This window comes from Dromiciops gliroides, chromosome 3, assembly GCF_019393635.1.
Source record: "Dromiciops gliroides isolate mDroGli1 chromosome 3, mDroGli1.pri, whole genome shotgun sequence".
NCBI classification, from domain to species: domain Eukaryota; kingdom Metazoa; phylum Chordata; class Mammalia; order Microbiotheria; family Microbiotheriidae; genus Dromiciops; species Dromiciops gliroides.
The window spans coordinates 601,092,856-601,112,876 of NC_057863.1; the positions used below are offsets into that span (position 1 = coordinate 601,092,856).

Sequence of the window (20,021 nt, forward strand, 5' to 3'; positions counted from 1 at the left end):
GACAGCTTTTTTCATATAGTAACTAAGATTTTTAACTTTTTAAAATTCTTTTGCATTTTTGTTTTAAATGGAATTGTAAGCTGCTGACTTTTCAGGGGTCATCTCTGTCTCAGGTATTTGCCAGTTAATGATAAGCTTGTGCAAACTTTGTGGAGGAAGCCATGGGAAGTTCTGGTTTCTGGCCTTAGTGGCTTTCATGATGTCAACCAGAAAACAGTGCATTTTGTTTGCAGAAAAGGAACTTCGGTTTATAATGAGAGGATACCGTCTTCCCAACTCATTGGATATACCTTATGCTCTCTGTCAATCTGTCCTGCTTTAGTTATACATCATTACTTCGGGAAGATCCTTTCATGTACCCCATTCTGTCTTAGTTGTGATATTATTCTTGTGAGGTTGGGGAACTATCTGCGTTCCTTTCAGATTTAGGGCAATTACTTACCTTCAGAAAGCAAACTTTATCTCTGTGATTTGATTTGGAGTTCAGGGCCATCCTTTGTGTTAAAAGTTCTCCTAAATTGTGCTTTCGGGAGTAAACATACTAGGATTTAAAAGGATCAGTCAGGGAGTAGTGTTTTATGGAATCAGTGCCATGACACTTGGTTTCAGTTCTTCTGGGGACCTTTGAGAATCCAGAACCTAGTGAAGTGGGAAATAGGCTTGTTAATCAGCAAGTCAGTCATCTTACAGGCAAACACTGATCAGCCAAGCTTCTGGTGACCCCTCAATGCAGTAATGCACTTCTCTTTTGTGACTTGTAGAGAATTCATTTTTCTAATCTCCTTGACAGAAATAGATATTTTAAACCAGCTTAGTTCCTTCATATTCTCGATGGTGTTCTTGCAACTACTTCATGTGGAGCAGGAGTTGAATGCTCAACTGACCTGCTGTCATGTTCTGGTGCTTTGATTTCCATAGTAGTGGTTTGGTACAGGTCATCGTAGTGGCCATTTTCTGACCACTTAAGACGTGGTTGGTTCTCGAATCAGAATTATGTTGGATTTAGACCATCTCACTACCTTTGCAACCTCATCTGACTTTTAGGACATTGTGATTTAAGTTTAGAAGATTCTCTTATTAGACTGCCTCTCAGATGACAGATGCTTCTCTTTCAGCATGAGCAGCATCAGGCCCACACTTCCTAGAGTCTTGCTTTGTTCGGGTATTTTTTCTATTTGGAATCTTAAGGTGCTTCATAAGTCACTGTTGTTGACCATTCGTTGAGCCATTGAACTTTACGCTCGTAGAACCATCTTGGTGAATCTTGCTCACCTGGCCAGCTGTCTAAAGACATTGTGTCACGTACGTTTTTATCACTATTATGGAAAATTAATTTCCAATGTTTTCTTAATTTGTATTAACTAGTAGCATCTGCTTATTTTATTTCCTTGTTTGAATTGAGAGTAAGTAGGTAAACCTAACAGGTCTTGAGGTTTTCTTTTCAGAGGGTCTAGCCGTTAGTGCCCTATGTATTATATAATCCAACCTTTCTGGGTCAGACCATTTCAGGGAAGCAATCACTATATGCAGTTTAAGTCAACAGACTTTGCTTAAACACCTATTATGTGTAAGGCTCTGGAGATGCAGAGAGGAAATCTGTAACAGTCCTTGCTCTTACAGAGGTTTTTGGTGTTTTTTTTCCAATGGGGGCATCAGACATGTACAACTGAAAACGATGATCTAGTACTTAGCACAGTGCCTGACACATGATATGGTAAGTGTTTAATAAATGTAGGTTGTTAGCTCAAATATGATAGAAGCAAAAGTGAAGGCCAACAAAATAAGAAAGAAAATTAACAGAAAAATGTTTGAGGGAGAAATCATATTGGCATGCTCAAGGAAGATTTACTCTAAGAAATTAGCTCCTGAAGAGTCTTAAAGGGAGAAATTTTTTTTTGGTTTGTTTTTGTTTTTTTGTTGTTTTTGCACGCAGAGGTTGAAGAATGCTTGTTTTCTAAGCCTTCTGGCTCAGATCAGTGCAAGTGAGAAAGGACAGGAAGAATTAAATCAAAATCACTAATTTAGTTTGATTGGAATATACAATTTGTGCAGGGGATTTATTGCACGACACATACATATGTAATGTCTGTATTGTATGAAATAAACCTGGAAATGTAGGTTAGAGCAGACTTACAGAAAGCCTTCAATGACAGGCCAAGGAGGTCATGTTTTCTTCTATATAGCGGGGAATCCCTGAAGGTTTTTTGCATTGTGAGGATGATCAGGGGAGTCATGTGAAGTGTGGACAAGGAGAGTCGGTTAATGAATGTTGGATTAATCCTTGAGATAAACTATAAAGGCTTGAAGCTGGGCTTGGAGGAATGGGAGTAGAAAAGAGGATTCAAGTTGAGAAATATGGCAGAGGTAGAACCAACCAGACTTGGCAAGGAAGAAGTTTACGCTAAGCTTTTGAGATTTGGTGACTGGGAAGATGCCAGTTCAAGTGGAGAGGAATGGTATGTGGCAGAGGTAGATGAGGAGCTCTGTTTTGTACATGAGTTTGAGGTGCCAGGAGGACATGAGAATGTCAAGAGCTATCAGGTACTTGTGAATGTGAAAGAAGCTTTGAGATGAATAGTTTTGAGTCATGTCTGTGTCTCCTAAGGCTTCAGTCCTGTGATCTTATCAATGAGCGAGCTATCAAACCCATCCATACCCTTGTATTCTGCATGATTCTTGAGTAGGCTTTCCATAACTATTCTATTGATGGTTGTTCTAGTGCACATTGCTGGCTATTTTCCCACAATTCATGAGTCTCAGAATAGCATTGACTTGGTCTGCCATCTGCTCCTCTCTCCAATCCCTTCCCTGCCTTCCCCCCTCCCCAGGTGTAAAAATGTATATTCACAAATGTGCTTGACCCCCATAACTAGCTTCCCTTTATAGATGTACATTTTTATTTCCTAACTGATGTATTTGAGGCCATTTCTTGTGCATCAGTCATTGCTAGTCATGTATGTAGCCTGTGTACTATCCTCAGCCTGAGTTTCTCCATCTCTTTGTGTCACACCTGAAGTTTTGATTGCTTGGAGATAGTAGACAGCCATGTGATATCATCAGAAGAATAACTATATGAATTATTCAGATAGAGTGAAAAAGAAGAGGGCTCAAGACAATCACACAGGAACCCCTTACTTAGAGGGCAGGAGGATATTAAGGAGCTCGGAGACAGATAGGAAAATCAGGAGAGAGTTTTCTTAGATCCTGAGGGAGGTGAAAATATATCTGGCATTTATATAGCACTTGAAGTTTTACAACTTTTTAGATAGATAGATAGATAGATAGGTGGGCCAAAGGAAGGAATTTTGCACACAATGTCAGATGCTTCAGAAAGGTCATAGAAAATTAGAACTGAGAAAAGAACTGTTGGGAGGCATTCGTTGAATAGCGGGGAAGAGGAAGCAAGATTCCTTCTGATAAAACAAGATGGGTCTTGTTGTACTCAGAATTTGAGCCTATGTTCTGTTTAAGTAGTAGGTATTAGGTACCTGTTGTATCCTGGGTCACCTGAGCCACATTATGTGAGCCTCGTGTAGGTATTGTCGTGTTGACAGGATTGCATGATGTGGTCTGTCACAAAACCCAGTGGGATCACTCAGAATCACAACATGCTTTGGTCCCTATCACTTGATAAAAACTGGTTGCCTACCCTTAGATAGTGTTCTGAGCATATCAGATTTCATAATAATCCCACATCTGTTTCTCAGTGTGTAGTGTGCTTCATTTGTTTCGTTCTCCCATCTGCTTTTCTAGCCTGTGCTTTTTCCTTTTTCTTTCTTATGGGGAATGGGGAGACGGTTCCTTTTTTATTACCTCGGTTTGATTGGTGTTTATGAAACTGGAAAGGAAAGTTTGGCATACATGGAGAACCCTTTGGAGTCAAGGTTTACAACTATGTTATTAGTCTTGACACCTTCTCTTTCAGTCCTACATTTTGAAGCTTTATAGACTGAACTTTTTCAGAGGTGAATTAGATCACATTTATATTAAGATTTAATGTACCTCATTTGTTCCATTTATGGCTTGATGATGAGAAGTAGAACCATGATGTGACTATTCCTGCTTTTTTCAGGCTTCAAGTGCCCTCTTCAAATGATTATTTGATTAAATATTTTTAAAAATAATTAAAACCCAAGGATGATTTCTTAGTTGTATGTGAAATTAGGAGTTCTGCTTTTGGGGTTGGAATTGAGATGATGGTGCAAGTGAGCTGGGCATGTTTGGGGGAGCCAAGGGGAAAGTATCTATGAGGCATGAATGAGTTGGCTATGAGACCTTAGGAATCAGGGCTGAACAGATTGGGAAAGGGGATAATTGGTATTATTCCAGGAAAATTAACAGCGGGGAAGGACTGGACCAGAGGTTGGATACATTCTCATTTTTATAGGCCAGGCAAACTTTTTGTCCTTTTAGAATCCCTACATTAGGAGGCTCAAGAACTTGAATGTTACATATAGAACATGCTTGGGAAGAGAGGGATAGGGCTGAATAGCATGGAGTGGGCATTGGGTAGAAAAGGAGAGAGGAAGTAGGATGGGAGTCACTTGGAATGGTAAGACCATTTTTGACTTTGACTGTCAGAGTCAACGATAGACGATTTTTTCCTAGTTAAATGCATATACATCTTTCATATTTGGCCCAAACTCAATTTTGTGTGCTGTGCTTGTCTCTGTGTTGTCCATTAATTGGATTGTAATATATACAAGGACTGGACCATTTCCCTTTTATTTTTTAAAATTTATTTTTGATATTAATGCTTAGTATAGTAGGGTGGACAATGGGTGCCCAATAAATATTAATTGATGATAATTAGTGAAGCTGAAGCTATTTTTTAAACAGGGCCCAAGGGATGCAGACAGTGATGAAAACGACAAAGGTGAAAAGAAGAACAAGGGTACATTTGATGGAGATAAGCTAGGAGATTTGAAGGAGGAGGGTGATGTGATTGACAAGACCAATGGTTTACCAGTACAGAATGGGATTGATGCAGACGTCAAAGATTTTAGGTTCGTATTTTTTTTTTTTTTACACTTCTGATTTTGAATGGGGGTTGTGGGTTTTTCCTTGTTTATTTTTGGAAAGTAGTATTCCATAGAGTTGTGTCTATCTAGCATAGGCCATGCTTTATAAGATCAGAAAGTGTGAATGCTTTGTAAATCATCAGGTAGAGCTTAGTTTTCTAAGAGTTGGTGGGGCATATAATAGAGTGCTTTGTACTTTTCAAGGAATCTTCACATTCATTATTTGAGGGGATCCTGGTGAGCAGGTATTCCCATTTTACAGATGAGGAAACTGAGACAGGCTAAGTGATTGGCCCTGGTCAAATAATGATTCCCTTCCATCCTATTTATAGCTCTTACCCTGCAAGAATAGAAATAGGCATAATGATAGTATTTGCAGTAGTCCCATGCCCTCCCATGCCCTCCCATGCCCTCCCATGCCCTCCCATGCCCTCCCATGCCCTCCCAATACATTCACCTCATTTATTCATGTGTGAGTTTTTAAATCGCAGGTTGGCTTCTTCTTGACCTCCGGGCGCACTTCTGGGCTGCCTTTCTCCTTTGTCAATGGGAATTTAAGTTTTACAACATTTAATGTTAACCTACATTGATGAGATCTGTTGTTAAAAGAATACTAATGGTCTACTCATCTCAACTGTACAGCATACCACATCTAATTTACATTGCTTATGATTTTAAAAAAATTGTTCTTTCATTTGAAGAAATTAATACCTTGGAACTCATGCAAATCAGATTCTGAGTTCCCTTTCCTTGCAGTATAATTTCCTATGACATGCATACTTGGCAGTGGTGGTTTTTTGTTTTTGTTTTTTGTTTTGTTTTTTTTTTTTAGGGGAAAGACATAGCCTGTTTCCCCAAGAAATGGAACTCAGCATTAGTTGCAGGATTTCTGTTAATGGTGGGATGGTATTGTTGGATATCCAGATCCCAGACCCCTACCACCTGCTGGCTTTGAAATCACATTCTTCCATGTTTCTATGTGTTTGGCATATCTCACACATTCCTTTTGCATCCTTGTACTATATACCATTAAAGTGAAAAGACTTTACAAATGTTCTGTATTATCCTAACTTAGGGAGGGTGATTTCTCCTAAGCCAGCAGTACACTTCTGAATTTACCTGTTGTTTCTTGTCAAATAGCTTTTGTGATTTATGGCCAGGTAACACCTACAAGGGTCTTTATTTGGGGTTTTTATGAGACCAAAAATTCTACTTAAAACCATCTTTTTAAAAATAAACCTTGCTCTAAACATTTTTTAACATTTCCAGCTTTGCATATATAAATGGTTTTGGGGAAGTTATGAGTTATACTCTCCCATTTTTGTAAAGTGAGTGGAGTTTCATAGTAATTATGTTTTTCAGGTGAAAAAGTTATTTCAGGGGATGATTTGCATGTGTTATGAACCCCAGAAATAATCTCTGGTTTTCCTAAACCATTGTGGCAAAGATGTTCCACAAGAAATTCAAGTGATTGCTAATGTTAACTAGTATTGATGATTAAAGATGTCAGGGACGTTGTCCTTAGCTTTCGTTGTTTTGGTATTCCCCCTCAAAATAAGGTTTAATGCCCTTTACTTTTTCTGTTTAGCCGTACCCCTGGTAATTGCCAGAACTCTGCTAATGAAGTGGATCTTCTGGGTCCAAACCAGAATGGTTCTGAGGGCTTAGCCCAGCTGACCAGCACTAATGGTGCCAAGCCTGTGGAGGATTTCTCCAACATGGAGTCCCAGAGTGTCCCCTTGGACCCCATGGAGCATGTTGGCATGGAGCCTCTTCAGTTTGATTATTCAGGCACGCAGGTACCTGTGGACTCAGGAGCAGCAACTGTGGGACTCTTTGACTACAATTCTCAACAACAGGTACTGTGTGTGTCTCTGTCACCTTCTTCCCAGTCTCTTCAGTAAGCACATTATGGGGTCTGGCCTGGACCTGTGATTTCATTGGTGTGGGTATTTCTCAGTATGGAAACTCCCTCCACCAATGCGGATCAGCACTTCCTCTGTAATGGCGAGTCTTAGAGAGTTGCTTGGGGGCACTGAGAAGTTCAGTGACTTGGGCAGGATCACACAGCCAGGGGGTGTCAGAGTCAGGGCTTGAAATCCAAGTCTTTTGACTCCAGGGCCAACTCATGGGCCTCTGTTAGACTTGGGGTCAAGTGTTTGTAAGACTAAATAGTAGGATCTGTCCCTGTCACTATTTTCCTACTATTATTTTAGCAGCAAACTCTCTGTTATCAGACATGGTCAGGAGTGGAATTTTCTGGTTAATAAAATGCTATTGTAAAAAAAAAAAGAAACATTATGAATGAGTAAATTTTCTCTAAAAGTTAGTATATAAACTTTTTTTTTTTTTTTTTTTTGGTGAGGCAATTGGGGTTAAGTGACTTGCCCAGGGTCACACAGCTAGTAAGTGTGTGTTAAGTGTCTGAGGCCGGATTTGAACTCAGGTACTCTGACTCCAGGGCCGGTGCTCTTATCCACTGCGCCACCTAGCTGCCCCGTATATAAACTTTTACTAAAAGCCACCCTGAGCTTCCGTAATATGTGAGGAGTGCAGTGTATGTCAAGTGGTTTTCTAAACTTTAAAGGGTTGGATATTATGAAATCGATTATTTTAGCCACATAAACTCTTTAGGTCAGTAAGGGTTATAATCTATTCAAGATGAGCTTTTGAAGTGGGCTTTTGAAGTATTGAAGTGAAAGCCAGTAAGATCATGGCTTCTTTTAAAATAACATTTCTGAACTTGTTATTTTTGAATGTACACATTCAGTAATAATTAAGAATTAGGGCTTTGTCAGACGGTAGCTTTGGTATTTAGTAATCCTGCTGGCTTTTGGGGAGAAAAGGGGAAAATTCCCAGGATATTTTTTTTTTTTAATGGAAGTACTTAAAATGGCTACAGGTTGTTCTTTAGTTACAGATTTGCCTTGTTTATTAAGTGTTTTAAAACAGTAACAACGAAAAACCACTATCTTTCCTGATTTAAAATGAAGGGGCAAGTTCGAATCATCTTTACGAGACTCCAAAGACATTTCATAGTAATTGAATTTTCATGATGTTGAGTTTTTATAACCATAAGTTAGGGGAAGGAAAGGTTCCAGAAAAACTTCAGGGTTGGAAAGGTATGGGCACTCGGATATGGTTTAAGGCTAGGGATTCTGGATCTTTTAGGAGCACTGTTTTTATTTTTAAAACACAAGCTTAATGGAAGCACAACAGAAATAATAGGTGTTTAGTAAAAAAGTGCCTGATTGATAGAATGCCAGATAACAGAGAGTTTACTATTTATCTATTGGGGGTGGGGGGATTGGAAAGCTCCTTAGCCAACCTGTAAATATTTTATTCTTTCAGTGCCAATACTGAATTCACAACTTTTTTATCTGGAGAGATATAACAAAAGACTTGTCCATTTCATCTCCTTATTTAGTTATTGTAACTGGATGTCCACTCTGTACCCACTCATGTTCCTGGTTGTTAAAAGAAAGGTCAAGGGAAATTTCTTCTTAGCAGACAATGGCATTTTAGACTGATGTTCTGTTCATTCGTGACTCCTCATGTTCATCTACTCCATCTAGTATGTGGCTCTCTGTCTTCCTTCCTTGTCATGCTGTGCCCCCCTGCCGGGGGATTTTGGCTTTCCTCTTAGGTACAGATACCGAAGAACATAGAATTTCTTCTTTTCATTCATTTCCCTTTTCCTTCTGAGTTATTTAGATAGCAGTATGCTTTCATACCAGTCATTTTGAGTGATGATAATGAACGATTAAGCTTTAGATAGTAGGTGCATCCCGGGACACAGTATGGTTCCTGTGTCTGTTCCAGTTTTTTTCCAACTTGGAAAAAACAGGTTTTAGCGAGATCATTTGATTTAGTCTCTTCCCTCTAGCTACCCAGGGACCAAGCTATTCCAGACTTGCTGAAAAAACTTTTATCTTTCAAATTCTACTCTTTCAGTTCTTCTTTGGTCCTTCCTGACTACCACAAGAACTGGGTTCTCTTTTCTTAGCTACTTTAGAAGAGTGTGTCTTTCAGTCATAAAGCAACTAGAAGCCTTCCTTCTTTCTTAACTGTTCTAACCCTCCTTAGCTTCTTGCTGGATTTTTTTGTTTCTTCTGCTAATCAAAAAGTTAGATTGTAAAAGTCAGTTCTTGAGTACCTTAAAATATTTAACCCATATATATGTGTATATGTGTGTATATATATGTGCACATGATAGTTTACATTGATGTACACATTTACTTCCAAGATGTGTCATGTATTTTGGTACATAATGTGTGGTATTTAGTTTTCTCTCAGTTTTACTTGAAAGTCCTCTAATTCCTGAGACATGAGGATTTGGGGGATTAAAGGGGTCATATAAGATAGCTTTAGCTATGTAATATCTCTGTACAGCGTTTAGTTTCCCTTGCTGCTCTCAGTAGATTGGACTGAATTTGATACTGTCATGTCCAGAAAAATTATATCATGATCCCTCAGTTATATTCCCTTTATAAGACTATAAGGTAGCAAGAAAAAAGTTTGATTTCGTTTCAGTAATGGGCATGTTATTTTGGTTGTGTTTTCATTAATCTTTCCTAAACTCCTGTCTGTCCACATTGTTATTTGTTCTTTTCACATTTGTTCGTATGTAGTTAATAAACTATATGCTCAAAATATCTTGCCGTATTAACAACCAACTCACTGAATACCACCTTCTTATCCTCATGCCATGTTTTTGTTAATATATTAATCAAATGAAAGACTATAATTTTATGATTACCTGTACACATAGATTAACTTTAAAGTTTATTGTATTTTTACATCTATATTCTGTTATTAATTTAATTTCAGATTTTATTCCCCCTCCATGTCCCCACCCCCAAGTGAAAAAGCAAGAAAAATATCTGTTATGAGCATATAACCAAGCGAACTAAATTTCCACATTGGCCATGGCTAAAAAATAAACTCTTGAGTTTATCACCTCTTTGTCAGGAGGTGAATAATATTTCATCTTGAATTTTTTGCAATTGTGGTTGCTCGTTGTGTTGATCAGAGTTCCAAATTCTTTCAAAGTTGTTTGTCTCTATAGTATTACTTATTGTATAAATTATTTTCTTGTTTCTGTTTACTTCACTCTGCATGACTTCACAAAAGTCTTCTTAGATTTCTCTGAAACCATTTCCTCAGTTGTTTCTTTATTTAAACAGCTAAATTGTATTCCCTCATATTCATATACCATATCTCATTTGTCCATTCTCCAATTAATTGATGGACACTCCCTTAGTTTACAGTTCTTTACTAGCTTAATAAGAAATGTTTCAAATATTTCTGTATATATGTGTCCTTTTCCTCTTTCTTTTGTCTCTTTGGGATGTATATCCAGTAACAGTATTGCTGGGGATTGGCTTGATTTCTAACTCCTAGTTGATGGTGGACTGGTGTCAAGGTAATAGATATATGCCAACCTACTTTGGTCCCTTCCAATTCTAAAATTCTATATTTAGATTCCACAGAATATTTAGTACAACAAAATTCCAGGACAACAAGAGGAGTTAGACCTCTCAGAATTTGTCCTAAAGGTAGTTCCCTTGTACCTTGGGTGAAATTTTAATTGTCTTCATTCATTAAGCTACATGCTACATTTTCTTTTGTGGCCTCCCTTGCCCTAGTATTTCTTTTAATCATCATCTTAAGCCCTTCAGAGAGAGATTTTCTCTGTTCCATTTGGGATATTTCGGCTTTAACTGATATAGACTTTTACTGCCCCATTTAACAATTTATTTTGACTTTTTGTGTATCTACAGCTACTTGTTTGGTCCTGAGGGAGAAAGAACTGCTCTCTAGGAGCTTCCAGTCTAGTTGGGGAGGCAGGACATACTCATGTGAGATTTATTTAATGGTGGATAGAACTCTGTGTGTTTAGTGCCCCCAGAATGAAAGCAACAGTAAATGATGTGAGTTGAGACAAGGGTGAGATGATTGATTTTCATGGGAAGGCCATGGGTTTGAGTCTAGAACCTTAATGGGTGGTTTACATTAGGAGAGGGAGGGAGAGAGAGGGAGAACAGGTCTGGAACAACAAGCCCTATTAGGTTTATCAAGGTTGTGGGCCTTCAACTTGAAGGATTATTTGGTGGAGGGCAAGGGGAAGGACATTCCCAATTTTGAGATGCGTAAATATAACGGCTTAGAAGTGAGACCGACCTAGAAATGAGATCCTGACAACATTCTGAATTGGCCAGTCTTTCTAGAACTGAATATTATCTGGGAAATAGTGGATAAGAGATAGGTACAGAGGATGGGGCCAGATTATGGAGGGTCTTGAATCCCAGACTGAGTAGAACATGAAGTACATGATTAGGACCATGGATTATTTAATAAGAAGGGGGTGTTTAATCATTAGGCTTTGTTGTTTCTTGCCCAGAGTAAAGTTAGTGTGTTATAAAAAAGGGATTTTTACATTTATTCTCATTATCAATTACCAAATTCTGGTGTTGGGAGCTAGAGAGGACACAAAAGGAGTAGAAGATCTAATCCACAGGATCTTTCCCATCTTTGTTGGGATTAGGCCAGCACATGAAACAGTGAAGAGCATCACACATTTTCTAGGTAGACTAAGGCTCTTAGATTGTTTTCTAGAGGATCATTTCTAAGTCAGCTATTTAGAACTTGGAACGTGTTTTCCCATTGAAACAATATTATAAATTGTGGTTAGGGTCACTGGCCAGGTCCCCAAAGCCTAATCATCAGGTATTTCTCTACTTGGCTATCTCTTAACAATTAAAAAAAATGAGTTAAAAACTGGTAGGTTTTGGTAGGAATATACTTAAATACAGGGTAGGATTAGGGACATTTCTTATCTATATCCAATGTTGAGGTGGCAGCAGGCCTCGGGGTTGGACAGCAGGATTGGACTAGTGGTAGGGAAGTGGAATGGGAACAGCTGCTGGGGTAGGAGTGAGGACAATCAAGGCCAAGGAGCTAAGGGTCTAAACAGCCTTTCCTTCTTTTTCTTTCTTCGAACTACTTTCAGCCCTGCCACCTCTATTTTAAGCAGTAGTATGAGAAGTAGAAGTTGGTCAAGGAAGAGGACTGATCCCAGGTAGCAGCTTGTAGAGAGGAGAAGGAAAAAGAGGATAGGGCTTGATTTGGATGGTGGTGTTTCGATTGCCTATTGAATTCCATTCATTTGTATGCTAAATTCAAATAAGAAAGACATTAATGAAGGCTGGAGTATGTAGGAAAGAGCAAGCATTTGTGCTGGGCAGGCCCTAACATGTGGTCCCAATTTGCATTGTTAGAGGATTGGGATGAGGTAGCCTCCATTTCCACATTTAAATACTGTGCTCATTCTTAAAGGAACACAAAGTCAAATCCCCTGCCACTGGGGCTTAAAATTTCATTGAGACGACAAGAAATGTTTAGTCGGCATTATACAAACTGTGAATGTACTTCCATTGGGTTTGAAGAAGGTGCTACAAAAATAAAGGCAAAATCCCTGTCCTTGAGAATGGTGTGTGAAGCCTAATACAAGAGAGGACACATGACTGGATGGTTGGACTGAGGTCTGTTTTTGTAGGGCCTTGCCAGAAAGACAAGTTTAGACTTGATGTGGGTGATGTGTGGTAGGGAGAAACTAGCCCATGGGATAGTAATCCTCAAAATGAGGGATCTGATAGGCTGGCAAAGTCTCTTTCTCTTCCTCATCTGTTGATTTTCTTTGTAGGCTGCTACCTGTCTGTGCATGCTTACTAAGGTTGCCATTTGTTTCTAACACTTACTGTCAGTGGCTGCTGGGAAATTTGTTTTACTTAATTTTTCTTTCTATTAGGATAATTTTACTTAAAATGTGACATGCCCAGGTCATTGACCCAGCATACTTCCCCTAGAATTTGCTGTAGTAATTAATGATCACCAGTTTTTATATCATATTGTTCATCTTAGCTGCTTGCTTAGTAAGTTCACAATGTGAGTTAAGGCTTAAAGTGGGGAATAGGTGTTTTTTCTGATATAAATGCAATGTCAGTTATGGTATATAAGGCTTTATCATTAACAGTCATTCATCTAGTCATTCCTAGTATGTCCCAAAAGCTTCTTAACTTTGTTCCCAACTTGGAGGGGAAGAGTATTTTGACTTTCTGGTGATGATTTCAGTAATGGTACAATGGAATTTTCCTTCCAAAACTCATCTTCTGGAAGTTCTGTAACACCAGTGGATGTGGATATTATTTCTCATCAGTTGTGTGCACTGACTTTTTTTGTTTGTTTGTTTGTACTGATTTTTCAAATGCATATTTTAAAGTATTTTGGTAGAACTGATTCTATTGATGTAGTTGTAGAATCACACAAATACTTTTATTTTACATACATTATTTTAGGTTATTATCAATGGACTATATTTCTTGTTTCTGTGTAACAACAAAAAACAAAGATGAAATTTTACACCATTGTGAATGAGCAATTTTTTTGTACTTAAAATTTGTTTAACTTTTAAAACAGTCTAATGGAAGAATTTTTTGAGTAGGAGGAATATTATGCTGAACATAAAAGATTTAGAAATTAAGTTGTTAAATCAAATATTGTACTCCTAGACATTTCTCTTATGCAACCAACCATTCTTTCTAGACCTTAGGAATTCCAGTTTGCATTTTAAGCTTGCAGTGTATCTTGTATGTAGGCAGTGGACCCAACTGCGATGGCTCTTTAATCTGATGGAAATGGTGTTGCTTTGGCCAGCTGCTCAGAAGTTTTCTTCGATGGGATGTTGAGCAAATGGTTAACTATTTCAGGCTTTTATAAATCATCTTTGTGAGCAAAAATAACCTATTTCTTCACATAATTTGATCTTAGAAAAATCCCCAGAAACTTCTCAAAATGCAGCTTCATGCTTGTTATTTACGTAGTACTCTTGACTTGGCCAAGTACTTTTATTTCCTTGATCCATTTTTCTCCAGAGAAACCTGTGATGTAGGAAAGGAGCTGGACCTGTTGGAGGATAACTGTCTTCCCACCAGTCAGCTTTGTTCAGTAGACCTGATTGAAGAAGTAAAAAACGATTTACTTTTATTTATCACTGAACAACTGTGTTCTCACCTGTAGAACTACGTTCATACCCAGCTTAACACTATTTTTTTGGTGATCACTGTCATCTTGCAGTGTGTTACTGACTAATCTTAAATTAGCCATTTCTGTAGAATGATGGTGTTCTTTTTTTAAAGACCCCTGCCTTGCAAGAGAAAGTGTTTGTAACAAATGGCTCACTAGTCACCTCGTAGCTTAGCCCATAGCCTTCTGTGAATGAGGCAACCTGGTACCATTTTGAAAAGGTCACAGCTTCAGAGAGTGGTTTCCCAGCCACTTGGGCATTACCCAAGTACCATTAAGAAAAGCTCACTGGAAGAAAATGAACTAAGTGGAAATGTTTACTTTGTTCTCAGAATGTGAGTAAACAGTATTAGAAACCAAACAAACCAGTATTTGTACTTAGCGCTGGCATAGTAAAAGCTATAAAAGGATCGGGCTGAGCCTCAGGACAATTAGTTTTCTCTTTTTTTTTTAAATGGAGGATAGAGAACATGCTTTGATCTTTTTCTTTTTTTCTTTTTTTTTCCTTTTTCTTTTCTTTTCTTTTCTTTTCTTTTCTTTTCTTTTCTTTTCTTTTCTTTTCTTTTCTTTTCTTTTCTTTTCTTTTCTTTTCTTTTCTTTTCTTTTCTTTTCTTTTCTTTTCTTTTCTTTTCTTTTCTTTTCTTTTCTTTTCTTTTCTTTTTTTTGGCGGGGCAATGGGGATTAAGTGACTTGCCCAGGGTCACACAGCTAGTAATGTCAAGTGTCTGAGGCCAAATTTGAACTCAGGTACTCCTGAATCCAGGGCCGGTATTTTATTCACTGTGCCTCCTAGCTGCCCCGACAATTAGTTTTCAACTTTCCAATTTCTATTTTGGATTAGTTCTCTTTAAACTCTTGTTCTCTCATTACTGCTGAAGGCCAGACCTGGTTACACCTATGTTATTCCCTCCTGCTTGCTCGCTTCTGTATGCTACTAACAGATGCCACAGTTGTGGCCAGGTAAAAGCTAGATTTACATGACTTAACCTTTTTCTTGGCTTTTATTGCTGCACGATGGTTGTTTTATTCTTTCCTGATGAATTCTATTGCTGTGTATATAGTGATTCCCAGACTTCCTCTATTCTCTTCTCAGGTCCTAACCGTGTCCTTTTCTCCCTCCCTCCCAGCATGCCACTTTGCTTTCTCCCAGAAGCCATATGTCAGGGTGAGGGATAAAAACATTAGATTTGGAGTTCAAGTCCCACTTGGGTTTAAACCCAGCACTTCCACTACCTTGGAGAAATCTTTTAACCTCACTCGTCTTTAGTTTCCTTAGCTGTAAAATGAGTAGATTGGACTAGATGATCTCGAAGGGCCCTTCAACTCTCAAATCCATGAGCTTATGAGTTCCCTTTTCTATATCTCATCATTAGCCTCTTTCTCAATTTCTCCTTTTCAAGGGTGAGGACATTTTTCTCCGAAGGCTGGCCTTTGGTGCCACCCTCCCTCTTTTCTCTTTCTCAGTCTCTGTTTCTCTTTGGACCCCTCCCCTCCATTTTTCTTTTCCTTTTTTGCCATCCTTATCCGGTGGCTCCTCTTCTGCTGTTGGAATGCCCATGTTACCCCTTTTCCTTAAAAGAACCTTCGCCCAACCGTACTATTTTCTCAAGCTATCATCCTTTTATCTTCAGCCAGAATGGGGGGGGGGGTCTATACTTGTTTCTACTCTAGCTCTTCACCTTTTGTTCATTTCTTAAGCTTTTGTCATATGGTTCTTTCCCCATTACTTTACCTAAGTGGCTCTCTCCAGGGTTACTTATATTCTTTTCATTGCTCCTTTTATTATCCTTCCCCATCTTTTATGACGCTCTTCATCTTTTCACATTGTTGAGCATCACCATCTCTTGAATGTTTTCTGCTCCTTCTGGAACATGATTGTGTTCTTTCTTTTTTCTTGTCCTGCCTGATTTTTCTTTATTTTCCTACCCACTTAACTCATTCTTAACCCCCTTTGCTGAATCATTATCCATATCCCATATCCCATACCCTTCCTTTGAATGTCTCCTACATCCTTCTTTCCACATCTGTGTTTTCCCTCTTGGTGATCTCATTAGTTCAGTAGTCATTACTTTGCAGATAACTCCCTGCATATCCAAACTTACCGAGCTCAAGCCTCACATCACTAGCTATCTGCTGGACTTTTCTACTTGTTTATTCCATAGGCATCTTAACATGTCTGACAAATTATTATAGTATCTCCTAAACTACTACCCTAACCCCCCCCCCCCCACACACACACACGCCCCCCACCACCACCACCACTCTTTCATTCACCCAGGTGTGAAAGTTCACAGTTAGCCTTGATTCTCCTCTACACCATATCCCTCGTATCTGTTTCATTCTTTCCACTCACACAGCCAGCTAGTTCAAATCCCTTCCTTTGCTCATTAACAGCCTTCTAATTTGTTCTCCCTGCCTCCATTTTGTTCTTTCTTCAAACTATCCTCTACATAGCTTCCATATGGTCTAGCCAGACTACAGAGCACTTTCTCCTCAGTTCCTCATCTCTAATTTCCCTTTACCCTAATGGCTTCCTATTCCCAGAATACATTTCCCTTCTTATCTCTTTCTCAGAGAGCCTCTCCTGCCTTACCTTCCATAGAAAGCCTTTTTTGGTCCTCTACAATTACTAGTGCTCTTTCTTCCCAATTAATTTGTGTATGAATTTATTCTTCGTGTATTTCTATATGTCTGTGTTGTTTCTCAACAGAATGTAAGCTCCCTGAGAATTGGTTTTGTTTCGCGTGTGCATGTGTGTGTGTCTGTCTGTCTGTCTGTCTGTCTGTCTGTCTGTTTTTGTATATCCCTAGCATCTAGCACAGGGCTCACTACACAGTTCATTAATTAAATGCTGACTAATTGATTCTTTGTATCATAACCATACTGAAGTTTGATCATACTTTGTATTTTGATGTTGTTAAAATGTTACGTGGTTTTCAGTCTTTAAAAATAGTTTTCAGAGAGTTTTTTAAACTGTTATCATGTAATAATAATCCTGTAATTTTCTGTTAGGTGCTAAAGGAATAGATTAGATCATCAGTAAATACAAGGCATATATTTCACCAAGTCATCAATATATAAATAAAAGCATAATCTTCTAGCCCCATATGTACATTTTTTTTACCTGATACAAATATTTTTTTAAAAAGCCTGCTTGCATGAAATCATATTGTCTTGGATAAATAGAATAGGTTAAAGAAAGTTATGTGTATCTATTACCCCTAATTGCCAAAGTATATAGAACAAAGCAATGGATATATATATATATATATACATATATATATATATATAGTGTATCATTTGGGGTGAGTTGCTTGGGATTATACTCTGAAGTGGATCTATTTTCTGTCCCTATTACCACTCACAGAAGTTCTTGTGCTGATGGAGGGAAAGTTGGGAGTTTTCCTAGTATATGAGGTGTTGCAATCATTGCCCTTTGCAGAGAAAATCCTGGTTTTCTAAGCAAACGAGAGCATGGGAGGTGGACGGGGGGGACGGGGTTGGGGAGTTGGAAGAAAGGAAAGAGGAAACAGGTAAATGTTTCCTGCCTGGAAGGTTTTCTTTTGCTTGCAGGTTAGGGGGCAGTAAATTACAGGCTATGGATTGTCTAGGTTGTCATTTCAAATTTACCACTTAAGGCTTAACGAATTCTGTTTTGTAAACATTTCTTTTAATAGGAAATTTGTAGAATTCTTTCAATGGGCAGAATTATTTCCTTCAACATGTCCTGTTTCTTCTGTCTCAGCTCTTCCAAAGACCGAATGCCCTTGCTGTTCAACAGCTCACTGCTGCCCAGCAACAACAGTATGCCCTGGCAGCTGCTGCCCATCAGCCTCACATAGGTAAGCCTGTCATTATTGTATTACCTTTTCTGTAGGCATCTACTGCTAATGATAGTGGACATTTACTTAAAGCAGCAACAGCTGAGGCTGGGCATAAATGGGGAGATTTGGTGATACAATAAATGCCACCAGCAAGATTTTATTTGACTTTAGAAGATTTCTACCTAGTTTATGATCATTTTTACCAAATTCTGATTGCCCCCTAGACTAAAATGTTCATATACTTCCTTTGAATACAATTTTATTCTCACTGAGAATCATTGCATGGCAATGATAAATTCCCTCAATTATGGGACATGATGTTGAATAGCACACTTATCTATTGGGAAAGTGAAAGAGGACTCATTAGTAAGAGATCTGAACTCTAGTTGGATGTCCTCAGTCTACCTAATGTTTGCTTTGACTAGATCTCCTTTGGCAATATCTTGCTTACTGAAGCTCCTTTCAGGGTAGGACTTGGTTTTGTATGTTGTATTTATAACCACTGAAGCATAATGGGGCCATCATGCTTGTGAATTTCCTGAAGGTGTGTGCTCTTTTGTATTGATGATAAAAATAAATGGACCATGAAAGTGAGGATACACTTCATGAAGAGCATAAGCTGGATGCTGTGTCCATTGGAACCCCCTTCTTCCCCAATATCCTCTCCATTCTTAGCAGGGCTATGCTCAGGTGTGAAAGCGACTTTGTAGAACATAGACTTGGGGAGTGTGAAATGTTGCTTCCATTTTTAAACTCTTCTCTGCTATCACCATTTTTTTAGATTCCCAGATTGAGCAGAAATCACTGACTGACCCCAGTTCTGTTGGATTAAAATGGATATAACAAGTTCTATCCCTCTGCCTATCATTCTTAACTAGTTTGATTTGCCCTTCCAGAACAAGAGAGACCGAAGGACCATAAGGAGGCGGGCAATCCCATGGCCTCCTCACATGCCTGTTGTGTACCCAGTCTACTCTGGTTGTAGGATCTTTTCATTTTTATGTTTTCACTAAATTTCAAGCTCCCTTTCCTCTCCATCATGTTCTTAATTCAGTTTCTATAAGATAGATTGGGAAAAGAGGTAGTAAAAGTTTAGTCTCTTTTAATGGAAATAAAGTTGCCATCTTTAGGATGATGTATAAAGGAAATATGTCTTTATTTGCTTTATTCTGGTGCTTCTGTAGAATGGAATCCACTAATTGAGAATCAGCTGCTTTTCTCATGAGACTGATACGCATTCAACAAAACTTAAAGGGCTTATTTGGAATAATGAGTGTGTAGCTTTTAACTTTGAATAAAACCTCCTTGTTTTTTAGGAAAAAATTGGTTCAAAATACCTTCAGATTGGAAAAAGTTATTTATTATTTTTACGCCAAACTTTGCTAAAATCTTTCTTACTTTCTTTAAAGATATTGGTATCTTTTTGTTTGTTTGTCTCCCTTCTTCCACATTCTCCTCCACCTCCTTCCCCCCCCCCCCCCCCCCATGTTCTTAATAAGTGGCAATATTATGTGCTGGATAGAGACCTAGCCTCAGCATCAGGCAAAAGCTGAGTTCAAATCCTATCCCAACACATGGCATGGTTGTGTGACCCTGGGCAAGTCCTTAAATACCTCAGCAGGGCCCTGCATAGCTCTGTTAGCCACAAAGCACATACAGATTGGCACTGGTAGGGAAGATTTCCTATACTAAGAAAATCAGAGCTCCGGTGGATTGAAATGAAAATAAAGCGTTTATAGTAAATGTGCTGAATTTTGGGAACATCAGTAAAGTGCTTTGTAGTGAGAATAATTATTAAGGGGGAAATGACACCCATCTACATGCCATCAAAACCAAAAAAAAAAAAAAGGCTTTCTTTCTTTCCTGTAGCCCAGGGTCAACATCCCAGCTCCTGCAGAGCTCTCAGGTAGGGCTGCAGCTCTAGTCAAGTTTGTTTTCACTGACAGGTATGTTTTCAGCAGGTTTAGCTCCCGCCGCGTTTGTCCCCAATCCATACATCATCAGTGCCGCGCCTCCAGGGACGGATCCTTATACAGCAGGATTGGCCGCTGCAGCAACTCTAGGTGAGACACACACACATCTTCTTTGGGTG

General features: G+C 38.6%; 1 protein-coding gene across 12 annotated transcripts in view; it reads left to right on the forward strand.

Annotated features, from left to right (window-relative positions):
* Positions 1–20,021, forward strand: part of PUM1 (pumilio RNA binding family member 1) — a 178,510-nt gene that overhangs the window by 100,418 nt on the left and 58,071 nt on the right. For 6 of the 12 annotated variants that reach the window (XM_043992834.1, XM_043992836.1, XM_043992840.1 and 3 more), the window contains 4 exons: positions 4,840–5,006; positions 6,610–6,880; positions 17,851–17,947; positions 19,876–19,992. In XM_043992834.1, the coding sequence (XP_043848769.1) occupies positions 4,840–5,006; positions 6,610–6,880; positions 17,851–17,947; positions 19,876–19,992 (652 nt within the window). The remainder of the gene's footprint in view (positions 1–4,839; positions 5,007–6,609; positions 6,881–17,850; positions 17,948–19,875; positions 19,993–20,021) is intronic. The other 6 variants (XM_043992837.1, XM_043992842.1, XM_043992838.1 and 3 more) reach the window with 4 other exon arrangements.